Source organism: Eleginops maclovinus, chromosome 3 (genome assembly GCF_036324505.1).
Source record: "Eleginops maclovinus isolate JMC-PN-2008 ecotype Puerto Natales chromosome 3, JC_Emac_rtc_rv5, whole genome shotgun sequence".
NCBI lineage: Eukaryota > Metazoa > Chordata > Actinopteri > Perciformes > Eleginopidae > Eleginops > Eleginops maclovinus.
Genome location: NC_086351.1, coordinates 14389900 through 14413412, shown reverse-complemented (window position 1 = coordinate 14413412; position 23513 = coordinate 14389900). Strand labels below are relative to the sequence as shown.

The 23513-nt window shown below is 40.7% G+C and overlaps 2 protein-coding genes across 4 annotated transcripts in view; both read right to left on the bottom strand.

The window, feature by feature from the left end:
- Positions 1–11256, bottom strand: part of LOC134861524 (transcription factor HIVEP3) — a 35931-nt gene extending 24675 nt beyond the window's left edge. For 2 of the 3 annotated variants that reach the window (XM_063878792.1, XM_063878793.1), the window contains exon 1: positions 11018–11255. The gene's annotated coding sequence lies outside the window, so the exon portion shown is untranslated. Of the gene's footprint in view, positions 1–11017 lie in introns of all 3 variants that reach the window. The other variant, XM_063878791.1, reaches the window with a different exon arrangement.
- A 4087-nt stretch (positions 11257–15343) lies between these two features.
- serinc2l (serine incorporator 2, like) lies at positions 15344–21663 on the bottom strand. Its single transcript, XM_063878798.1, has 10 exons — positions 21527–21663; positions 20577–20738; positions 20219–20406; positions 20037–20116; positions 19770–19907; positions 19426–19595; positions 18964–19054; positions 18148–18292; positions 17848–18057; positions 15344–17060 (listed from the first exon to the last, which is right to left on the bottom strand). Exons 1-10 carry the CDS (start codon positions 21563–21565, stop codon positions 16922–16924), a joined length of 1362 nt encoding a protein of 453 aa, XP_063734868.1. The 5' UTR covers positions 21566–21663; the 3' UTR covers positions 15344–16921.
- Between the last annotated feature and the right edge of the window lie 1850 nt (positions 21664–23513).

The window sequence follows — 23513 nt, the reverse complement described above, 5'->3', positions numbered from 1 at the left end:
ATTTACTGTAAGAGCTGTCATGATACCTCAGGGTAACCTCAGGTACAGCAGACTGACAATTGGGTGTCAAGCAGTCACATGATGAAGCACTTTGGCTACAATTATCAGTACTGATTGGGTAATGCCTGTTTGTACCTGCTGTAAATCAATCAATCTAACAACCTGAAGGCACATGCCTATTAATTTAATACAACACTAAGCTAAACTTTTTTCCACAAAATAGTCTGGTCATTCTACCACTTTATATCACTGTTATAAGCCACCTCAAATGGTATGTTGCCCTTCTATTAGAAAAGCAAAGTCATCAAACTGAAGTCCAAAGCTCTAAAATCTAATTGTTTAAATGCAGGATGGCCGGATGTGTGGCAAACAAGTTGAATGCACCTACTTGATGTTATACACGGGCAGGGGTACGGAGTGGTCTCATTGAGAATTTGGTAGAAACCAATGTTATGACATCATTTTGTTTGTGTACATCTAAGTTTATGGGAAAAGGATGCCAGAATACAATCAAATTCAGTTTGAAATCATACAGTAACACATCTGTATTTTAGAATATGAATTAAGAGAGAATAGAAGATGATTTTGATTGCTGTCCATTTAATATAATGCCAGAAAAACACTTTTGTGAATACCCGGAGAGTTGTCAGGTGTTGATGGGATTTCAATAGTTTGAATGCTTTGAATTCACTACCTCTGTGGTCAGCCCGGTCCAATTCACCATGCTCCAGAGGATTCAGCTGTGCACCTTTTTATGAATCTCTGTCAAACCACAACAAATAGGCTCCAAATTAGAGCTGACTTTGGCAGAAATTTGGAAGCATATATGTATACTATAAGGTATTATACAATTGTCCAGTTTGTTGGGAGCAACTCAAATGTGTTTACAAAGTACCTGATTACGGACTTTGCTGATGCATCGTGTAACTGAGGGTGATTGAAATCTCACAGATGTTTACCAAAGAAAAAACATTTTGAGGGCAGAGCCCAATTTTCTTTCAAGCCATTAACTAAAATGTCGACAAGGATAAAAAACAAACAGTGACTCATGTTTCTTGAGTTCCTGCAGCCCCAAACAGTCTTTTCTCTGAAACACAGATTACATTCTACACGGTAAGTGATATAATCAACAAGTCAGTAAGTGAATTCATTTCCTAGAGAGCTTACAACGCGACCTGAACGACATGCTTGGTAGACAAGCTTGTCAGCTGTCTTTTTGTGGTCAGCAGCTGTGAGTCACTGCGGTTCTGTCAGTTTTCAACAGGCACTACCAACATTCTCCAGGTCTCCACAACAGTTTTGAAAACACAAACGGCTAAACGCAAATTCATGTTCAATGGTTTTGATCATTGTATTGTCTTGAATATGATAAAGCATTATTAAAAGGACTACTTTAAAGAGTAAAGGAATATCCAGTATTATTTCCCTGTTTAAAATCATTACATTGATGGAATAGTTGCTCATAGTAGACATGTCACCAGTGAAGATATCAAGTATTTCCGGTACTGCCAAACCTATAAACGACAGACTAACAGCATACCTTTCTGGAAATATAGCAATGTGTTTATAATACATTTAAATAGCAGATGAGGTAGTCATAAGCCCGAACCCACAAAACTTAAACAAATGGCAAGACAAGCCCTACAGTGAGAGTGGAAATCTAATTTAAAGACCACAAAAATCTAATCTGGGGGCTGGCAAGTAGGATAACTTTCATTGGTGAAGAAGTGGGACTACAAAATGAAGGAAATCTAAATCAAAAATCAAAATCAAAGTTATCGAAGGAGGTTGAAGAGCGAGCTCACCAGCTGAGGTTTGTGATTATGAAGAGTGTAGATCAGGACTGTTTCAGATCTAGTGACAACACTCCCTTGATTCTATGGTCAGGCACACACAAATACACACTAACACTGCCAAAACCACCGACTGTCACAACAAACAACAAAATCAAATCAGGCAGGCCATGGCAGACGTGGTCTTGTAAGGCCACAGTTCACTCATTGTGGTCTGGCAAGACTCAAAAAGCATTTGGTTGGAAGAGACATCATTTCACGTCGACTGTTCGAAGGAAGACTGACAGGTCTGGCCTTCCCTCAGACATCACCATAAACCTTTTCTCAGTTTGATGGTTCAATGGTGTACAGTAAGGACATAATTTCCCTGTCTGACTTTATATTGGCTTTGAAAAAGTTTATAAATGTTATATTTAGTGAGTCTCCAAGCTGCTCTGTGAAGCTTCAACCAGGCATGGCAGTTGTTTTAGCTGAACACTGTTGTTAACATCACAATCTTAGTTTAGCCTAATGCCAACATTTGCTGATTTGCACTACAACAAATAAATCAATTTCAATAGTTCCAGTAAAGCAATCCAGTACATAAAAATGTTTAGTCAGCCCCAAAATCACTACAAGAACCAAAATATTACAAGAGGATAAAAATAAATGGACATTAAATATCACCCTGAGACAAAAAGGACAAAAGGCCTAGTTTTGCTTTCTAACTTTTTAAGAAAATCTTTATACAGGCTTGTTTGATGAAACACTAACTAAAGTAGTGAGGACTTGGCAGAATACAATGGAACCCAATGTAAGCCATGAAAAACTGCACTGAGGATAATCTGATAACACTGTAGTTACACAGAAAAGCAATAAACAGTGCATTACACAGATTGATGGGATGAAACACTGATACTCTCTGCAAAGGAAATGAAGCTTCTGACTTTTGCGGCTTCACTTGAGCAAGAGAAAACAAACATTTTGCCCTCTCCCCATCCTCGCTGCCACTCCAAAAGTCACAGAGAACGCCATCCAAAACACTGAACTATGACCGATAAAAGAAAGACTATCACCGGCTTAGCAACAGGGACAGCTCGCTCTCACAGGACGAGAGACACCATCCATCGTACAGCAACACACATATACACAATATAATGCTTCACATTGACAAAAGATATCTCCAACGGAATTTAGCTGGACTCAGGATTTACAATGTTGTTAAACCACTTATCATTAAGACAATTTTGAAATCATTTATTTGCACATGTCTTTTTTCTCATTTAGTAAGCATGAGCCAAATTGATTTCTCTTCTTTGCAGCAACCACCGCTCCCCCCCGCCCCCTACCCTCTTCTTTCCACAAAACTCTCGCTGGGTTTTTCCTGATCTCCCTCTTCTGTGTAATTTAGGCACTCCCACCGTAATGGACACCCTACTCAGGGACCGTGAGTGGGAAACCAGCCTTTGGATAATTCCAGAGAATCCTGATCAGCTTCTAAGATAAATACATACAGACCATAAAACCAAGAAAGAGAAGGCGGAGAAAAAGGAAAAGAGAAGTTGAGGGAGCTGCTACCAGCCGTGCAGCTCCTGGTCTCCCTACAGATGCGGGTGTCAGAGTGAAATATAGCGATCACCCTGGGGCTAGAGATGCACCAGAAGTGCTGTGTGCCCACCCTACAACAATTCTCTCTCTCCGCCCCCCGCCTCTTCTCTGGCCCAGCTGCAACCTGTCAATCAGTCGACATGAGGGCAAGACGGGTGTCCTTAGAGGGCAAGCGCAGTGCCATTAAGCATATTAGAGTTGCAGAGTGTTGATGAAAAATCAAAGTCTGCAGTGACTTAGCTGGGGTTGCTCCCTAGCGCTGTGCTGACGGTGCAAAGCAGGGATAAAGGGAGGAGGTAGGGGACTACCTGGGTGCAAACAGTGGGACTGCTAACTATTGGAGGTTGTTGAGGACAGGAGGATTACATAATAGAAATCACGGTAACACCTCCAACAGAGGGAGAGCTTCCTACAGCATTCTCTGTCCTTTTCCTAAAATATTTGCCACCATGCATTTCAGAGGCAAAGCTTTGGTATTTGTTATGGCTGTAAATCCTAATTCAGCTAAGATGTATAGACGTGCAACAGTTAGTCGACACATTGATTAGTGGGTTGTATCTTTTTTGATACTCAATCATTAAAAGATATACTTTTCAGGCAAAATTGCCAGAAAATGCTGTTTTCAGCCTCTTAAATAGAATGCTTTTTTCACTGATTAAAATCATATTTACCTGAATTTAACTGAATTTTTCTGAAATGTAATAGACCAATGATTAAAAAGAAAGAACCAGCTTATTAAATTACAATTAAAATAATCACTTGCTGCAATTCAAAATGTATAATATCCACATAATTTCACTTCACTGTTATGCCCCTTTAGTTTAGTATAGCATTGGGATGCGCTGCAGATCCTTCACAGAACATGAGGGTACAGGCTAAAGCATGGATTGATGGATGGACCCTTTGTGCAGGAGTTTCATGCGGCAGCCTCAACTATTTGCCGTAATTCCTGACTCTTTCCTCCGCTTTACCACAACCCATCCATCCTTGCTCGCCCGAAAGGTGTTGAAACCCTCAGCTTAAGTGGATAAACATGTAGCCCTGTGTGGAGCAGACATACTTTTTTCCCCCTATCATGTATTTATTTTCTCAATTACACATATGCGAGTCTGTGTCAGCAGTCTGTGTGGCAGAACATCTACAACAAAAAAACATCTTCTCTTCCTTCTATCCATAGCTTCCCGAACAGAGGGATTTATGCTGAGCAGCACCATCAGCTGACCATTTGTCTTCAACTGTTAATCCAGAATGACAGGGTGACAAGACACAGGATTACTTCAGGGCATTGTGTTTGATCCTGCCTGAGATGATTCACCTGCAGTTGTAGCTTTTGTTTGACTGAGGCAAATAGATTAACTCTAAACAACCATTTAAAAAAGAAAATGCAAAAAGATTACCTCATACCCGTCACATGACTGCCAATATGTTGTTAAAATAAATTATTTAGATAGTTGGAAGTGGGAACCAGTGTGTATTTCTCTAGATTATTTAAAACAATTCCATCAATGATGACATTTTTCTGTCGATTGACTAATTGATCCAACGTTTCAGGGCTACACTCGAGATACTCACAGCCAAAAGATGTGGACCTGCAGGAAGAATCTTCTTTGACTCATTACTGCATTCTGTTTCCTGTCTTATCTCTCCTCCAGTCACTATTGCTGTTTTAAATCCCTGTCTATACAAAATGTATTATCAAGTAAAGAATTCCCGCATGTTTGCTGAATTTAACTTGCCATGTGCGGTGTTTTTCAGGTTCATTCCCTTGTAGTATTTAGCAAGAGCAGCAGTGCACTTTGCAAGGTTAAGGCCTTTACTGGTGATTGGTTTTACAAAATCACCATTTTTTTCCCATCTCTTGCAGAATAATTGCAGGCTATGAAAGACCTTTCCAACGCTTTGGCACAGTACAACTGTACGGTAGTGTGGAGAGGTTTGGCAGCGCTGTACTTGAATATGACAGGCAATCTGATTTTATTGAGGTACAGTGGTAGCCTGTGTTCTGTCTAGACCAAGCTAGGAAAGTTGTATGTAGGAATGCTCATGCAAATATTGACCTTCAATTAGGTGTAACAGACGCCCTCGCTCAGGGGCTGCAATATAGACGCATCAGCAAATACATCGGACACATAAACAGTCACAGAATATATATAAACATGCAGAAACATTCAGTGTACACAAACACGTCTTGTGTAAATACACTTTTGTTTGCAGAGTGACATCAAATCGAAGACAACAGCAAAACCTGAAGGCTTTTAAAGTTAGTTTAAACCCCTTAAACAGGATGGCCGCACAGCATCAGAAGCATTGCAAAACCACAACAAAACTGAACAATATCCTACCCCATCGCAGCACACAGTCCAAACTCTGTAGATGTGTTCCCTTTGATGAGGTTAAAAGCAAAGACGACCTTCCCAAGTGAAGACAGTCGACCGCACTCCTGCATAATTAACAGCATCTAAAATGAGGTGTTCTTTAAATGACCTTACCTGACATTGTCAGGGAACAGCCGGCCTTCAGGGATTATGCGGTAAATAACAAATGCACATGCATGTGTGCCACTGCAGACAGCAAACGTAGAACTTGTTTCAGATATTTGTATCTACTACATTATGGATCAAACAGCAGAATCCGGTCCAGAATATAAAAAAGGAGTATGACTCAGATCTCCACACAAGCCAACACATCTCATAGCATGAAGGCTCACCAGGTAAGAGAGCCCCTCAAGGCTGACCTGTTTCACAGCAGACTGACAGCACCATGAGAGACTTAACACATGGATTTTACTGAAGGCTGTTTCACAGATTTCACAGGGCTTAGAAAGAGTGCTTCTTAAGGAAGGGGTCCAGGGGTTAGTATAACTGCTCTGCTTCATAGACATGGCCGGGGAGGATTGTGCTGGAGCATCGCTGCCTTGATTTGTTCGGTATCCGCGGCAGGTTTGGAAGGATTTTCCACCCAAAGCCCTCTTACCCTCCCGCAGAGCAGAAATTCCCTCCAATCGTCACTCGCAGTTACTGCAGGGACGCCCTACTACTGAAACGCAGGACTCCAGAGAAGAAGGAGAGAAGAGGAAAATAAATGAAAGGAGTGGAGACTGAGGAAAAGGAAATGAAAAGACAGGAGAAGAAACCGAAGAAACAAAATTAGACAAAATGAAAAGAAATGGAGAGGAGAAGAAAGACACCATTTAAAACGGAATAAGGGAAAAAAATTGTGGACCGGAGAATACAATTAACAAGAAGAGAGGAGAGGAAAGGAGTAGACAGAAGAGGAAATTAAAGGAAAAGAAACAAGGAGAGGAAAGAAACCATGCTCTAGAGAGCAAACATAAAAAATACGAAAATGTATTCACTAGTAAAGTATACTTTACTGTCTCTATTCTTCCTTATCCTCCCACACACATATGTACATAATTTGTCATCGTCATGGCAATCGGATACACAGCAGGGGCCACAATGTAACTGTAAAGACCTTTTGGGTGAGAGTAAAGAATAAACAGAACAGAAGTTATCTTTGGAGTTGTTAGTTTATAAACACCGATTATTGTGGTGAGACACCTACAGACTGCAATCTGTGTACTGTGTGTGTGTGTGTGTGTGTGTGTGTGTGTGTGTGTGTGTGTGTGTGTGTGTGTGTGTGTGTGTGTGTGTGTGTGTGTGTGTGTGTGTGTGTGTGTGTGTGTGTGTGTGTATCATGGGACCCAGAGAAAGAAAGCGAGGGATTTGGAAGAGGCTTGAAATATAATATCTTGTCTGCTTCACCGATCAATGAACACACTGGGCGTGCGTCTATAGCTAATCTTTCAATGCAACACAGATGCCTTACTAGAAAGAGAGAGACACGCCCGACCTCCTGAGGATGAGGTCTACCTCCTTCAATCAAATCTGAATATCCAGTAATTGATAAGATACTGCACGTGTTATCACTTTTTTTTCCCAGCGGTCTGTAGCAGCCTCTCCCGACCGTTACACAAGCCTAACCAATGACATCCTGGCTGAGCCCTCTGCAGACATACCTGTGGTAAGCAGCGAAGAAGCTTAAAATCAACATTGCGCAACAAAGGTACTGGGGAAAGTGAACACCTGCACAAAAATGCCCTCAATATTGATACAACAAGAACCCAGATAATAACATTATCTGGAATCCGGCCTAAAAATGGAATCCGGCCTAAAAATGGAAATCCGGCCTAAGTGACAAATGATAGCCTACATGGCCGAGTCAAAAGTTGGAGTATTGTTATAAACTTGTGGCCTATTCTGAGGCAGGATTTCCATTACAAACACCATATCCCCTCAACATTCCTCTCGGCTAGCAACTGTGCCGAAGTAGCTAACGATTAACTCTTACGAAGGGGAGTTTTAGAATGAGTAACCTCTCTGCTGTGTGTCCACCCTCCCTGTCAAAACCGGCGGCGCCTGTACAGCGTCACCTACTATTGTATATATCATTACATAACCTGGGTTGGCACACATGGGAGCGATGCCAGGCAGGCACACTAACACATGTAAACACACTGTGGCTCTCTGGCAAACACAAGGAAATTCTATCTGCATTTGAAGGGGCCGCCAACACACTGGCCAGGGCGAGAGGTTGAGTCGAGGCCCCCGACAGACACACACACACACACACACACACACACACACACACACACACACACACACACACACACACACACACACACACACACACACACACACACACACACACACACACACACACACACACACACACACACACACACACACACACACACACACACACACACACACACACACACACACACACAGAACCACTGACTAATGTGAGGCAATGAGACATCTATTCAGAATACAAATGCTACTGATTGCACCTAGATTGGGCACTAACAATTTTCATTGCAGATTAATCTGTTTTTACATTTTCTCGAATAAACAATTAATAGTTTGCTAAAAACAAAAGGCACAAAATAGTGAAAAATGTCCCTCACAGTTTCTCAAAATCCAAAGTGATAACCTTAACGTCTTGTTTTGTCAATCCAAAACTCAAAAAGATATTCAATTAATCTGATGAAAAACATCAAATTCAGAAAAGCAGGAAATCTGTATATTTTTAAGGGTCTGAACAGCATCTTTTGCCATTTTTCAATGGAAATGTTCAAAATTGTGGCAGACAACATGGGCGTTTGTTTGTGTGAGTATGTGTATCCAAAGTCTTGTTCCTGGTTCACTGTGGTCTCCCAGCACTACACTGGCTCTATTCTTCTCGGGTGCTTCAGAGTACAGAATTAATGACCATCAGCAGGGACATAAAAAGGTTGTGTCCACCAGCCACCAGGATTTTACAGCTTTTACTGGATGTGTGCCACTCTGTGTGTGTATATTTTTCTTGTAGGAGAGTGATAGCATCCTTCTTGCATGGTCATGCAGAGAAAACACAGTCTGAACCATGCTCATACATGCTTTTGAATACTTTGCAGAATTTGTGGAGCCAACAGTTGTGCGTGAAGAAGAACACCCTGCCAACTCACACACACTTTTTCTAAGTCAAACCATCTGTGTAACACCTACGAATTTCACATCAAGGGTTTGAACTAAACTGTCACTCTTACGCATAAAAAAAACAACTACAGATAATCCTCTGATCCTTCGCGCCAGTGAGACTGTGTTTATCATTCCTTGTTATCTGTGAGAGGTGTGTCTGAAGGTCTGAGCAGGAACTCCACAGGACCTGCTACTGATGGCATCTCATGCATTTACTGTATAGCAACACGTCACCTCCTGTCAGGCTGAATCAGTGTGTTAGAGATAGAGAAGTGGAGAAGGTATGCCACAGGATTGAAAGTAGTGGATACTTTATAGGGTGCTGGGTGGCTGTGTGTTAATTGGCAAAAAAACTGCCCTTTTCCATGTGGCAGCGATGAGTATAGACACACAAAGGCACACCAACCTTACTGACCAAGTGACCGAGTGACCGAGTGAGGTCTTCAGTAATCAGTGTTCGTGCTGACAGAGAGTTACGTTTCTCTTTAATTGTACCTTAACAAATTCATTGCGTTGGTCTACAGCCACAATACTGAATACCTGAGCTTTCTGTAATGGTCTGGCACTGCTAAACTGTGAACTTGTATGAAAACAGGTTGTACAGCTACAGAGATTATAGCACATTCTCTTCCAGCTTTACACAAAGAAAAGTAATTATCCTTTTATGAGACACCTTCTAACATTGCAGCCAAGTTACAATGGTATATTTAACATCAAAGTAAGTCTGATTCACGGCTTTTATCCCATTTCATGTTGAAACCATAAATGGCAATAATCCCCAAAGCCCAGATTCTTTTTTTCAATGATCAAATGCTTCATGATGTCAAACAATCTTGGAAATGTGCAAAGAAATGGAGCAATGCTTTCCTTGGGTGCCTGCTGAGCTAGCGCCTTTCTTCAGCCAGCACCACAAGTGGTCTTGATCAAGGCCGGAGTGGAGTACTGTAAGGCTGCCACTTTGTGCTGATTCAATAAGAAATAATTGCATATTGGCCTTTCTCCACTCAGCCCCCCTCACCACCACGCTCTGACACTTTACTGTATTTCTATGCTGTAAGTTACAGTAAGCAGCCAGAGCTATACTGCAGTATTGCTGTTTTGTTTTTGTGTTTTTCAAAACTACATTCACTTGGATTGGAGAAAAGAATTCCATGGAGATGATATTAAATCTCTACTGATATTTAAAATGAAGTGTTTCTCAGCAGCACCTGGCTGTAGGGCACACAGCTGTAACCACTGTGGTTTTGTTCTGTTCTGTAGAGAACCACACACTTAAGAGCCACCCTTTATCTCATTTCCTGCCACACCAAAGACACAAAAAGTTCAATGACTTTGCCTGGTGACAAACATCTTATTTAATTTCAACTAATTTAAAGTTATGCTCACAGCAGGCCATGCTTAGAAACGTACAGTTAATGATAGATGTAAGGAAAATACCTAACACAACCAACACGTCAGGAAACAGTCACACAGTCACTCAGTGTGTCTGTATGCAAATGTCCTAATACCACAAAATAGTTTATACCCTGACATGTAAAGATAAAACCCCGTGTCTGACTTTAAACCAGTAAAAATAACAACTGGAGCGAATAAACCTCCGCCAAAATAAACCGGTTTAGCTCAACTTCACCCATCTATCACAAAAACAGACAAAACAGAGTACAAAAGCATGATGTCATCCCCTAAAACATGCCAAGTGTAGGTTTATCCAATTAGAAGTTCACAGGAAGGATTATTGGGGAATCTTAAATGTGTGCGTAGCTTGTGTGTCAGTCCGCACTGTTGCTCTCATCAGCAGGTTTGTTATAAAGGACAAACGTGATGAAGCATATGCTGTCAGCTGTGTGTGTGCAGCGCTGCACGCACTGTAGTTTCTCCAAAATCCCTCTGAACTGATGATCCTCTGTATGCAGCTCACCATAGCCTTTTTCCATCACATATCACCATCATAACACATAACCAGGCAACTCAACTTCATGACCCGCTCTCACTGAGATAGCACCGCTGGGAACCTGCGCTCAACTTCACACCTTTTAACTCCTCAAGGTGACAACCGCTGCAACCCAACGGAAACTAAGTCAGAAACATGCAGTGGTGTTACGGTGTTATATTTACCAGTTTACTGCTACAGTTCGGACGCTGCAGCCATTTATCCTGTAGCGAATGGGCCAGAAGGAGTCCGCATTTCCTGGATTGCGATGCTGGATAGAGCCGCTCTCCGCGCCCGCGTTTGTGGGGAGGCAGAGCCGGAGGGGCCCGTGCTGAGTCCCACTGTTGTGTCAGACCGGACAGCGATGGCACATTCAGCTGATCGCCACAACAAAACAACATCTCGCCCTACGCGAAACACACACAGCGGCTCCGCAGCACCCCGCACCGCAGGTCTGATGGATACCGCCCCCCCTTTCTGCCTCCACCAATCAACAGGCGCGCCGAGCCCGCCTCCTGATTATTATTGAGGAAACGGAGGCAGCCATTGGTTGGAAAATAGAATTTCCTGGTTAATGCTTTTAATTCTAATTAGCCACCTCATTCTTTAAACCAGAATTTGGGACTGAATGAGGTAGCACGCTTTGATGTCAGCTGGTTTACTTCAATTTTTTTTGTCTGATATTGCAGCAATATCTCATCCACACAGAATATTTATAACTCACACCCAACTGCTAAGAATGAATAGCCTTCCCAAAATTGCAGAGATGTGCAGTCCTTTTTGCACAATAACCGAGCTTATACGTGTACAATACATGTTTAAAAGCTTTTGAACCTGTATCAGTTTCTCAGTGAAGCTGCTTTATAAAGTATGCATGTTCAACAGATTTGGCTTCAGCCCCCCATACTGCTCTTTATTGCAATCATCATTGACAAGCTTGCATTAATAAAGATAAAATATTCATTTGAATGCATTGATTTAGATCTCCACTTGTACTGTATGTAGGTAGACGTAAGCTCAATACGATGCTACAAAAAACATTTGCGATCATATTTCATGACTCACTTGATGCTTTTCTTTGCTCTTTGTTGTCAGACAAATGTTGGCATCAGTCACTGTGTGATTTTAAACACTCTGAGCAATAAAACATAACACATCTTCTTTGTCACTTTAATGGTTAAGCCACATTAGGATCTGGAAATCGGACCATTGAGTACATTTGTTGTTTTATGTTTGCACGTCACTTCTAAATGGATGCTGACATGGCATTACACACAACAGAGCTATAATGGAGGTCAAGACCTGAGGCCACAATCAAATAACTTCCCCCGGATGACTGTGTGAACTGTTAAGTGGTCACAGGCACTGTTTTGCAATTGTTTGCCCACAACTCTTCTGATGAACTTGTCCATCTGGCCTCCTCATACCTGGGATGACCCCAACGAGGGTTGGTTACAGAAAGAATGCGAGTGGTTGTTACTGATGCATCATTTCAAATCAAATGATGCTTTTCAAAATGATCATAATATCATATTTTCCTCGCTGCATGTGAGCGTTTATAACTCATATTTTTAGAGGTGTAGCTATATGAATCTGCATCTAGCCTAAAGTCTTTGTTCTTGATGTGGAGAGCAGCTCAAGCAGCAAAGACAAGAGGGAGGGAAAAGAGAGGAGAGACGGAAGGTAGGGAAGGTGCAGGAGAGCTTTAGAAAAAGACAAGAGGAGAGGTGAAAAAGACAGTGAGAGACAGACAGAGGAAGGAGTGCAGGGACACGCTGTGGTGTGAGCGCTCCGTACTGCTACAATATGACTCTGACAGTTTATGTAACCAGACTGGCCTGGCATTTGGCTCACAGCAGACGCCGGCTGCACTGACTGTTATATAACTGCATTAGCTGCTCCTCTGAGCTGGCGGAGAGCATGCGCACAGGAGAGCCACACACACACACACACATGAACACACTCTGATTTTCCGACTTTTAGACTTCCAGCTTAGTGACTTTATTGCACTGCAGCCAGAGTATACAATCAATCACACAAAATGAGAAAAACCCTAAAGGTCCAGTGGAAATGCATCAATTAATTACAAACAAGCTGATAAATGAATGCATACATTTGACTGCCCAGAGAATCAGAATCCGAATACCTTTATACCTTTATTCGTGACAGAGAGAAACTATGCAAAGAGTCTGACAGGCATCAGCATCTTCATTTCTTTTCACAGAGCAACATGTTTCCTATCCTGGAAAGCCTAATTGGGGTTTAATGTTTGGGAAATGTTTCCAGTGCAAATGCCGTATGCCAGCAGGGCTTAAATTCAATTAGCCCCCCTGCATGCAGCACACAATTTAATGGGTCTAGGTCCCACTCTTAAAACCCAATTACTCCTCAGACAGGCATTTACAGTCATTCTGTCAAAGAGGGTGTCAGGGATCCTCTCATATAACAATGCTTATCCAAATCAGCATTAGGAACAGCTGTACTATTCAAGCTTCATTAATTGTTAAAAAAAAACACTGAAACAGTCTGATCATCTATGTCTCTCACTGGCCTTATTCATGAGAAGATGCAAAAAGCAACTTGACGTTGACATTTCCAGACTGATGTTGGAAAGTGAAGCACAGATTAAGGTCAGGGATAACACAGAAAGTGATAACCATTGTTTAAGTCAATCTGCAATTAAAAATTCCAGGACTAACCAAGCACAGCTGCAGAGCTACACTAAGTGGGTCATAGTCAGCACATTACAGCCACTGATCTCTTATTACAGCGACAAATTGCATCTGATGATAACAGAGGAAATGAAGGTGGGATTTATGACACTGCAGTCAATGATCAAAGATGGAGAGGGCCTTACATCTAACCTAAGAGAAAAAAGAAAAAAAACAAGTTCATTATAGTAGACCTGACGATAACAGGGGAATAAAAGTGTGATTTATGACACTTAGCTAATTTGTTCTCGGATGGTGTTGGCTGTCCAGTGGCTGTTAAATTTCAGATGGGATTAATGGAAGAATATAGTGCAAAGAGTTATTTATTCTCATGAAACTCAGTCTGATATTATAAATATCTAAATCCTTGAGAAATAAAGAATAAAAGGTAAGTTTACACGAGTGAAGGCAGTTCCTTAAAAAGTAAAGAGTGAGATTATTTTTGGACTAGCCAAGAAAAACTGAAACAAGATGAAAAAAACAGTTTGTGGACAGGCTTCTTTTAGAGAGTGACTGATTGTTTGGTTCTGGCTTATTTTGCGCGATGTCTTTTAATTATTGTGGTGTCTTAGTTTACTTTTTTCACGTTAGTCAAAGAGAGGGGAGGTATTGGCCCCGTGACCACTCATTTCTTATATTTAAATTATTTAGATTTTAATCAGCCTTTTGTGTGAAAATAGAATAAATATTAAAAATATTTGTGGTGCAGGAAAAGTGAGAGTCAGTGTTCAATCGAAAAGACTGAAACTTGTTTGTAATGGCACTTGACACTTTCTGTTTGGTTTTATGTTCGTCGCTCTAGTTTTTGTAATTTGTTTTGCACATCATTATCTTTTTCCAGCAAAACAACCATATATTTACATTTGTGGGCTGGGCCTTCTTACAGTGTCAGGAAAGCCATTGTTTCGTCCACTAAATGCAAAAGAAATGAGAATTCATTCTCACAACTAAACCGTGACACAATTCAGGAATGCCATGGATAGGCTGAACGAGGGGTGGTGTTGTGGGCGGGTTGAAAGTCGACAGGAGGTTGTGTGTCCTGAACAGTTCCAGACAGTGCCAACTGGTCTGAGAGACTGTAGCGTCCAAAACCAACAGGCCTCGTCTGCCAGCCAGGCGAGAAGGAAATATCACAGCAGTGGCTGAAAGATCTGGCACACAAATCTCTGTCTCTGTGACAAAACAAGGGACACGTCAGACACTGCTTCGGTTTACAGTAGAGTAAAAGGGGCAAAAGTCTGGTCAGAGCAATATTTATTTATACACAAGTCTTTCCATTTAACTTTGGACCTCTAGGACAGGAAGCCAACAGCAAGAACAAATACTCAGTAAAGGGTCAAGATAGATGTGAGAGAGAAATGGTATTAATGTTTAATGAGGATAACAAGGAAACACAGCATGGGTTAAAGGCCAAACAGTAAGACTATCTGTCCATCATAAAGTGCTGGTAGTGAATTCATGTGTCTAGCATGATGGGGTACAAAACATCCATCACCCTTCTTGAACCCTGGTACCTCATGACCTGGATCTATGGGCTGATGTACAGAACAGACAGTGCTATCTGCTTTATCTGATTATCTGCACCGTGCAACACATTAGATAAAACATATTATTTACCTTATTACTAATTATTGTACCCCAGTAATTCATTTTGTATAACACGTTTTGTTGTTTTTAAACTTACATCTTTCTAGCAAACAAGTGAGGACCACTTTACCCTATGTATTAATTTGACTTTTTTCATGGGACACAACTGTAAGGCTCATATTGAGGTTCCATTGAGACAAAGAAAGTGAAAGATTTCTATCTTTTTAAAAACAAATGTTTATTCATTGATTAGAATACTAATTCAGGGAGTAGGCATATCCCTTATTGGCATGCAATGACTGACTCACCACAATGTAAGGCAAGGCGTAATAAGTACACGTCAGTATTAGTGTTAAATTCTTTTAGAGCCGCAGGACTATAGAAAGGCACTTTGTAGTGTTTCCAAATGGTACATGTCTTGATATAAGACTGTGGCAATATTATTTGGCATACTGTGCCTAAATATAGAGGGGATAATGATGAAATATACAATACATTTTACAGATTCAATAAAGAAATTAATATTAAAAAAGATTTGAATTTCACAGCACTTAGTAAAACTCCATTCACATTACTCATATGCAGAGAAAAGGACAATCTGTGGACAAAGACTTTTTTGAAAAGAGCATAACATTATATTTTTAACATAACAACTTTTTCAGGGTTTTACCAAAGACTTTTTGTACAAAATATATGCCCTTTTTTCAACCTATTTCGTTCTTATTTAAATTGAGGTTAACTAAAACATTATGCATACAATTATCGTACCGCTATCACAACCACTTACATACTGTTCCATTTTACAGCAATGTATTTCTCCTGAAATGTTTTGTAATTCAATTGTTAACTGCAACAACTGAACATCCTTTTTTTTCTCCTCATCTCAATAACATGCTTTGCAACAATCTTGAAATAATGACATTTGTGAAAGCACTATGGAGTTCACGACATCACGCCGAGCCACACCGCTGCATATCGCATAATGCTGACTGCTATAGATCAATAGATGTCTCCCTGCTGCAAACAGGCTGCTATACAGGTACAGAGCGTTGCCCGTTGGCAGTAAAAGGCTGAACACAGTCAGACATGGGAAAGGCTTAGCACCGGAGATAAATGATCCTATGTTGGAGCAGAAGAGGAAGAGCTGAGATTACACTGGTGGTCTATTAGGACTCCCTGGCTCAAGGTGGTATGACGTGGATTTGCATTCAGCCTAGCAGCAAGAGGGAAGCCCTGTTATGATGTGTAGGGCGTGTCGTATTAGTCTTATCTAGCTCTCACACTCAACTCACTCTGGGGCTCAGGAGAGGGGTTCCCCTGGTAGCCCCAGCACGAAATAAGTCAAGCTAATCAAGGACACCAGACCTGGCCAATCAGAAGACTGAACTCACAGGCCCTTAAAAGGTAATATGTTAGTGAAGTGTCTGAGGTAACGACTAAGTGCCTTGTTGTTGTGATAGTTCGGAATACATCCGGCAGAAGGTAGGGAGGGTAGGTAGTTGCCTATGAAGATAAGTAATTGGCAAAAGAAAAAAAAAGTTCTAGCCAAAATGTCAGACTAACTTAACATCTACTTACAAATATCAAATACCTGTAGGGATTGTCTCACTAAATAATCATAATGACTGAAGTTAAATAACACAAGCACAAAAACAGCAAAGGCGATTAAAACAAAAATAGAAAGGTATTTCCTTTATACCATTCTTTTCTATTTCCTTCAGAGTATCCTTCATATCGCCTAAATCACTGTGGCAAGAAAACATAACCAAATACAGATAAGGGACCAGGTGATCAGTTAAAGTCCCTGTCAGGGAAGATGAGAGGGACTACGAGGGTCCAGAGGTAGAGCCCGAGGCCCAGCCAGCTGGAGGTCATCTTCACCCAAACAGCTGGCATACTGCTCTGCATGGCCTGCGTGGTGGTGTCCGGTCTGAGGGAGGACACAAAGGATACATTTAGTCAAACCAACAACACAAAATGTATGTACTGAAATGTATTTATATACATTTTTCAGATGGGGCTATGAATGCAGCCTTTTTGGATACTTTTTTCCTAAATTGAGCTGAATTGAGAAAATCACATTCAAGCTGAGTTCAAAAGATAGTTTCAGGTGAAGCAATGTGCCCTCTGGTGGCCATACTGGAGGCCTACAACGCATGTGCAACAACTTCAGATAGCTACTGATTTCAAAGACTTTTAGGCATCTCAGAAGGATCCAAACTTTGGCTCACAACTGATCATTTTGTCAAAGACATATGAACAAATATGTGATTTTAAATGCTGCTAATTTTGGAAATAAAATTTCGCTTTTGTATCTCTTATATCAATATGTGTATTGCTTTTTTCCCCAGGAAGAATTCTGAAACAAAATCTAACAAAAATCTTATCTGTTGATCCCCAGTGACCCTCTAGTCAATGGGCCATTAGACTTTCTGATTTGGAATCAAGCACAGAAATCCCAGGTTAAATAAATGCTGTCAAAGATGGTTTAGCTCCATTAGGTGTCCCCGTAAACCATGCTAGTGAGAGCAGCTTGCACAGTACCAGGACCCCTAAAACTACAATAATAAAGAGGAATGCAACTGTTTTAATATTATTGTTGGAAGTTGTTTTTTCCTGCTGTTACAGGCCAAAATGTCTGGAGGACAGGAGGATTCTTCTCTATCCTATTGGCCTCTTATGTTGTATTCAACAATCGGAAAGTGAGACATACTTACTGGTACCAGTTGGTGAGAGTCATCATGATGTACAGAGAGGCCAGGCAGAGGTGGAAATGGAAAAAGGAGTAGCTATAGGAGACATTCTCCTCCTCATCGTCCATGGCCCTGCGTATGCCATCCTCTCCCACCACACCCTCCCCACCAAACCCTTTGCCCTCCTCCGTCTGCATCAGCTTGTTTACCTGGGTGTTACTGGACGACCGAATGCTAGAGAAGAGACGGAGCCAGAGTTTTACAACAATAAAATATAACGCAAAACAGAATATAAAATCTAATCTGTGATGGTTTTTAACATACCTTGCATAGAGAGTGCAGAAGAGGAAGATGATCAGTCCAACAATGCCCTGAGCGTCCCACCACTGCACCTGTCCTGGGTCACCGGAGGCTTCGGTGGAGCTGACGTTCGACACCAGACTCAACAGGCTGGGGTTACACTTCCGATCTGAAGCAACAGAGAACATGTGAATTAGACATTAAATATACTATTAAGTTATTCAAAATACATCATTACATAGTGAGACTGTACACTAAAGATAATCTTGTATTGACTGTAATGGAAGTGTTTTATTTCACCTGTAATAACTGAAATTTGGACACTGAAGATTCCCGAACAGCTAAAATTGTGATTAGAGATTTGTATATATTTGTATAACCTAGTTTACATGATTTGCAATTCTTACATTCATGTCTCTTACTTTGACATGAATATGCAAACACTGTTTTCCTCTACACAGGGAACTTCCACAAGGTGTTTGAAACAAATAAGCATCTGTTCCCAGAGATCGTTTTCACTTTGGTGTCTGAATGGATTTAATTCTCCTATGTGTAGATAAACGTAACCTTAGTTTCAACACAATCTTGCCCATTGTTACCATTCAGTTAGGAATGGCAGATCTAACGAGATTAGACAAGGAAAGCGTGCTAGCTTTTAGCAAAACAAGCCATTTGTTCCTATAAAATGCCGTAGAAAACTCACCAGAATGATCAAAATGCTGCAGCAAATAATCGGCAAATACATATATTGACAGAAAACAGTGAGTATGATCTAAACTGAGGATGCAACCAGAAGCAAGAGAAAGGAGCTGTGGACTGTGAAGACAGCAAGGCACTTACTCGGATTGTTTGTCATTGCAGACCAAGTGACATACATGGTGTACAGGGAGATGAGAGAAGCCTGGAGCAAACCGGAGTGTGGCTGCGCTTCCTGTTACAACAAGAACAAAATGAAATAACTGCTTAGGATGTACAGTTGAGTTTGTCTATAAAAAAATCCAACTAAAACTTATATTAACTATCTCAGGTTATCCATAAAGATGCTGAAGAACATCTCTTTTCATATTACATTATACTCTTTAGTTTCTACAGTATGTATTTCCCTTTTTGTGAAGCACTTTGGGCTGCATGTTTTGTATGAAAGAGGCTTAACAAATAAAATGTATTATTATTATTAACTTAAGAGCAAAACTAAACTATCCCTATTTATACACTGCAGAAACGTATGAAAAAAATGAGATTGAAAAAAATGTACTTCTTAAACATAGTTTAATTTTGATTAGGCCATAGACTAAAACTTACCTGTATCTTGGGAAGGATGGAGACGACTGAGATGATGATGCAGAAGATGAGGTTGAGGCTGATGAAGACTTTGTGCTCAGTGCAGTCATCAGGCTGTGTGTAGTAAACGAAGAAAAGCACCACAGCAGTGATAGCCAGTGCAAAGTGGAGGAAGGTGAAAGACAGCAGGCCTGGAATTGACATGAACATAAATCAACAGGAATGGCTTCAAACTTGAAATACTTCTACTGGTTTCGACAGCAGAGAAGATCAGTCTAATCTATTCAAATATTATTAGTGTATATTTATTATTTCACATATTTTTATAAATGACATGATGTCCCTCTTTCAAGTGAGCACTGTACCTGCAAACCAGCATTTGTTGTCACTATTTTCAGCATTTTCTACCCACACCTTGTTCCAGGAGTGGGCAAAGTCGATGAGAAGAATAAGTTGGATTAGAATGAAGATGAAGGATCCCACCACTCCAAAGTAAAACCACACTGTGAAGAGGAAATTAAACACAGCTGATACTGTTTCCTAAAACTGTTGATCAGAAATACACATATATACAGTATATATTATATAGAGTATATTATTGTTTATAGTATTAAAACAAAGCATGTTAGTACCAGTGTGAAAGGTTCCGTCAGGGATGAAAAAAGCTCCCACTGTTATCCCAGTCAGGATCAGGAATTTAAAGAACCAAAACCTGGGAAATAGACATTAAAAAACCCACCATCACTTCAGTAGACAGACTGAAGCAGCACATCCCATAACACATATATTCCATACAGCCTAATAAAGCACTAACCCATTCTGAAGAGCTGCACGTGGGTCTTTGCTGCTACGGACACGAATCATGATGGCGGAGAACAGAAAGAAGAAGCAAGTCATGGCGAAGCACATGCGGTACACAGACTTGTAGCCCACAATGACATCACAGTTAACCTGGTTTTCGAAACCAGGTATAGTACTTCCTCCCTGGCAAAATCCTGGGATCTAGGGAGCCGCAAAAGGTCATAAGACAAATGTGTAAATAAGGTGTCAGAAAGAATGAGAAAAATGATATAACTTCAACTGCAAGTAACAGCACTTGACAAAACATTTATAACAAATACATAACCCCGAACAGTGCCATGTTATCGTATTAAAAGGAAGAGTGAGCTTACTTTACGGAGCTGTGTCTCCATTCCAGGAAGGATCATGATGACAGACACCATGGTCCCAAGCAGCAAAAAGAAGGAGAAAGCCAGCCGTGTGATGGTGGAGTTATTGGAGGAGGGACAGCAGCCGCACAGAAGGCAAGGTGCTGAGCCACACAGACAGGACGCCTGAGAATGGTAGAAATGATGGCAAACGAGTGGGAGGGAGAAAACACAGAGGGTTAAAGCTTTGGGTGTTCCATTAGAAAGACTGGGCTGGTAAATTATTTAACATGATGGTGAATTTCCAATAATTGATTCAAGTGGATAAGCATCTACCCCACACTAAAACTAGTTAATTTCAAAATAAAACAAAACAGGCCTGTGTTCCTGCCAGTTTGAAAAGAAAATGTAGCAAGAGCTGTACTTCCACTTGGTTTTGAGAAATCAGCACAGAGAAAGACAAACATGCATTTCATCTTTTGTTGACATTGACAGTGACGTAGCTAGCCAATTTGAACTGCAGAGTAACACTACTGTGTTATCGAGCAGACTGCTGTCATCCTAGAATGGAGATAGCAAAAGCATATCAGGTTGAACCAACGGTGTTTGCATGTGAGCCGATATTTGGGTGAGGCTATGTACATTATCCAACATTAGCTAGGTGCAATGGTTCTAACGATATAGCAAGTGGCCTGTTCTGACAATTCCTGGATCATTATTCACACTGCTGATTCACTATATTGCTAAGACAACTTCCTATAAATGGATTGTATTATAGTATGTCCAGTACGGCTTGTTCTAGTCGGTTTGGTTTAATGTTGAAGGTAATCAACATTAAACGAATGTTGTGGCTTAATGTAACGTTAACGTTAGCTATTCATTGCTTAGCTAAGCTTAGTTTAGCTCACCTAAGGTTTGGACGACGAGAGTGACCTAAAGCCTGCCGATAAAATCATAATGAAATAAATACTTACACAGCTGGCTAAAGAGCATAATGCCAGACAAGCCCCCATTTTCACATGAAACTCCTGATATGATAGTACTGTCGATTGTACGCTTTCGATTGCCTGGAGAAAACAACCAGTCGGAAGTTACTCACTTTTCAAAATAAAAGTCTCACGATTACCTCAAATGACACACTTTTCAAAATAAAAGTCTCACGATTACCTCAAATGACACACTTTTCAAAATAAAAGTCTCACGATTACCTCAAATGACACGCTTTTCCACATAAAACACCTCAAATGTGGGAGGCTGGGCCCATCAACAAGCGATTTGGAAAACATACGTGCTGCAGTTTTAGATATGACGACACATGTTTGTGTTGTCAATGTGTTGTGGCATGGTGTTATTTCCAACAACACATCATGGTTTATGTGTATATTTGTAAGTTGTGTCTGCAGGGTACAGTGAACAGGAAACTATCTGTGTGGGGACTTTGACACCAACCATCTGTCCTTTCGCTCAGTATCCCAGGAGCTGAATGTCTGTTTAACTACAAGGATATCAAGAGAGAGCCTGTCAGGTGCTGAAAGAAGCCTCTTCAAAGCTCCCTGCTGTTGGTTGTACACCAGCTCAGTGAGGAGCCAACAGTGATTGGGTTATTAATAGACCCTATCTAACAAGGAACATGAAATATGTCAGTGCCAGATACAAAATCCATTCTTTAGCAAGGATTGAGAGTAGGCTTAGTGAAATCATTCACCACTTGGACATGGAAAATGTTTTATATTTTTGTAAATTAAAAAAGAACAGCCCCAGAGAATATTAACAGGGGTTACATTTCCTTGTGGAGATCCAAAAGAAAGGTTGTAGATGGTTATAAGTAAAGAACAGAATAATCAATAGTCAATAATTATCATACAATACAATTAAAAGAAAGTACTTTGTGTAGGTCTGACAAACATGCCTTACACAAAAGTTAAGAGTGTTTACATACAACATTTTCAAACATATTAATGAATTGAAGGAAGAGGGACCATTTTGAGTCTCTTTGTGTCATAACATATCCTGTCCCAACATAACACCACCTATCCCACCAGCAGCTGCAGCCACATGTAAACTGTCAGAACATTGGTGAGCTGTTTGTGACTTATTTTCACCACTAGAGGGTATGCTGATTTCACAGAAGTGTCTGGTGGCTGTATATACTGTAGGGCACTTCAATTGATCCTTTTCAATGTTAAACTACATTGCCTTGCACTGACCACAGTGTTTATTTTATTTTAGACACTCGATCAGTTGGTAGATAGATAAAATTGCACCATGGCTCGTAAACTTTTATTGTGTTACAGTAGTAAAGCATCCAGTCCGACTCCTTCACGTAGATTAGAAAGCCACAGTATATGAGACCTGCTTTTTGGAGTTGTTTGAGAAGTTTCCTGTGTGCAAGCAGACCTGTGATGTTAAGACCCAAAGGATTGGTACATTCCTTTCAGTGGAACAGCTTTGCCCCCATTGTCAGGCACTGGAATAGCCAACCTGTTCTTGGAAGTACTCCAGCCGGGAACCTCCAGCTCTCTGCAGCAGTGTATTTCAGTGGTGCCTCTTTCTTCAAACTTTAAGGTGAATGCAGAACACTTTATCATACATATTTATGTAATGTTGTTGAATCTGTAGCAGCTAGTTACATCAAATTATTGAAAATGCTGCTACATAAACTGTCTTTTTCATTTTAAACAGATCTTCGAAGCCTTGCTGCTGTAGATTTTTCAATGACACCTTTCGTCGTCATGCAAGAATGTTCATAGAGCCAGCTGTAGTGAACATTTGGAAAACATACACATAAGATGCCTTTCTACAGCGACTTTGTTAAGAAGACTAAGTGATAGCTGGTGACATGAGGGCTGCCTCTCAAGCTATTATATACTGTTGAATTAAGCATGAACATGTTTTTACTTCTCTATAAACCTGATAGTGAGGTTGCCATAGAAACATGACACTCCAGTCAATAAGTAGTTA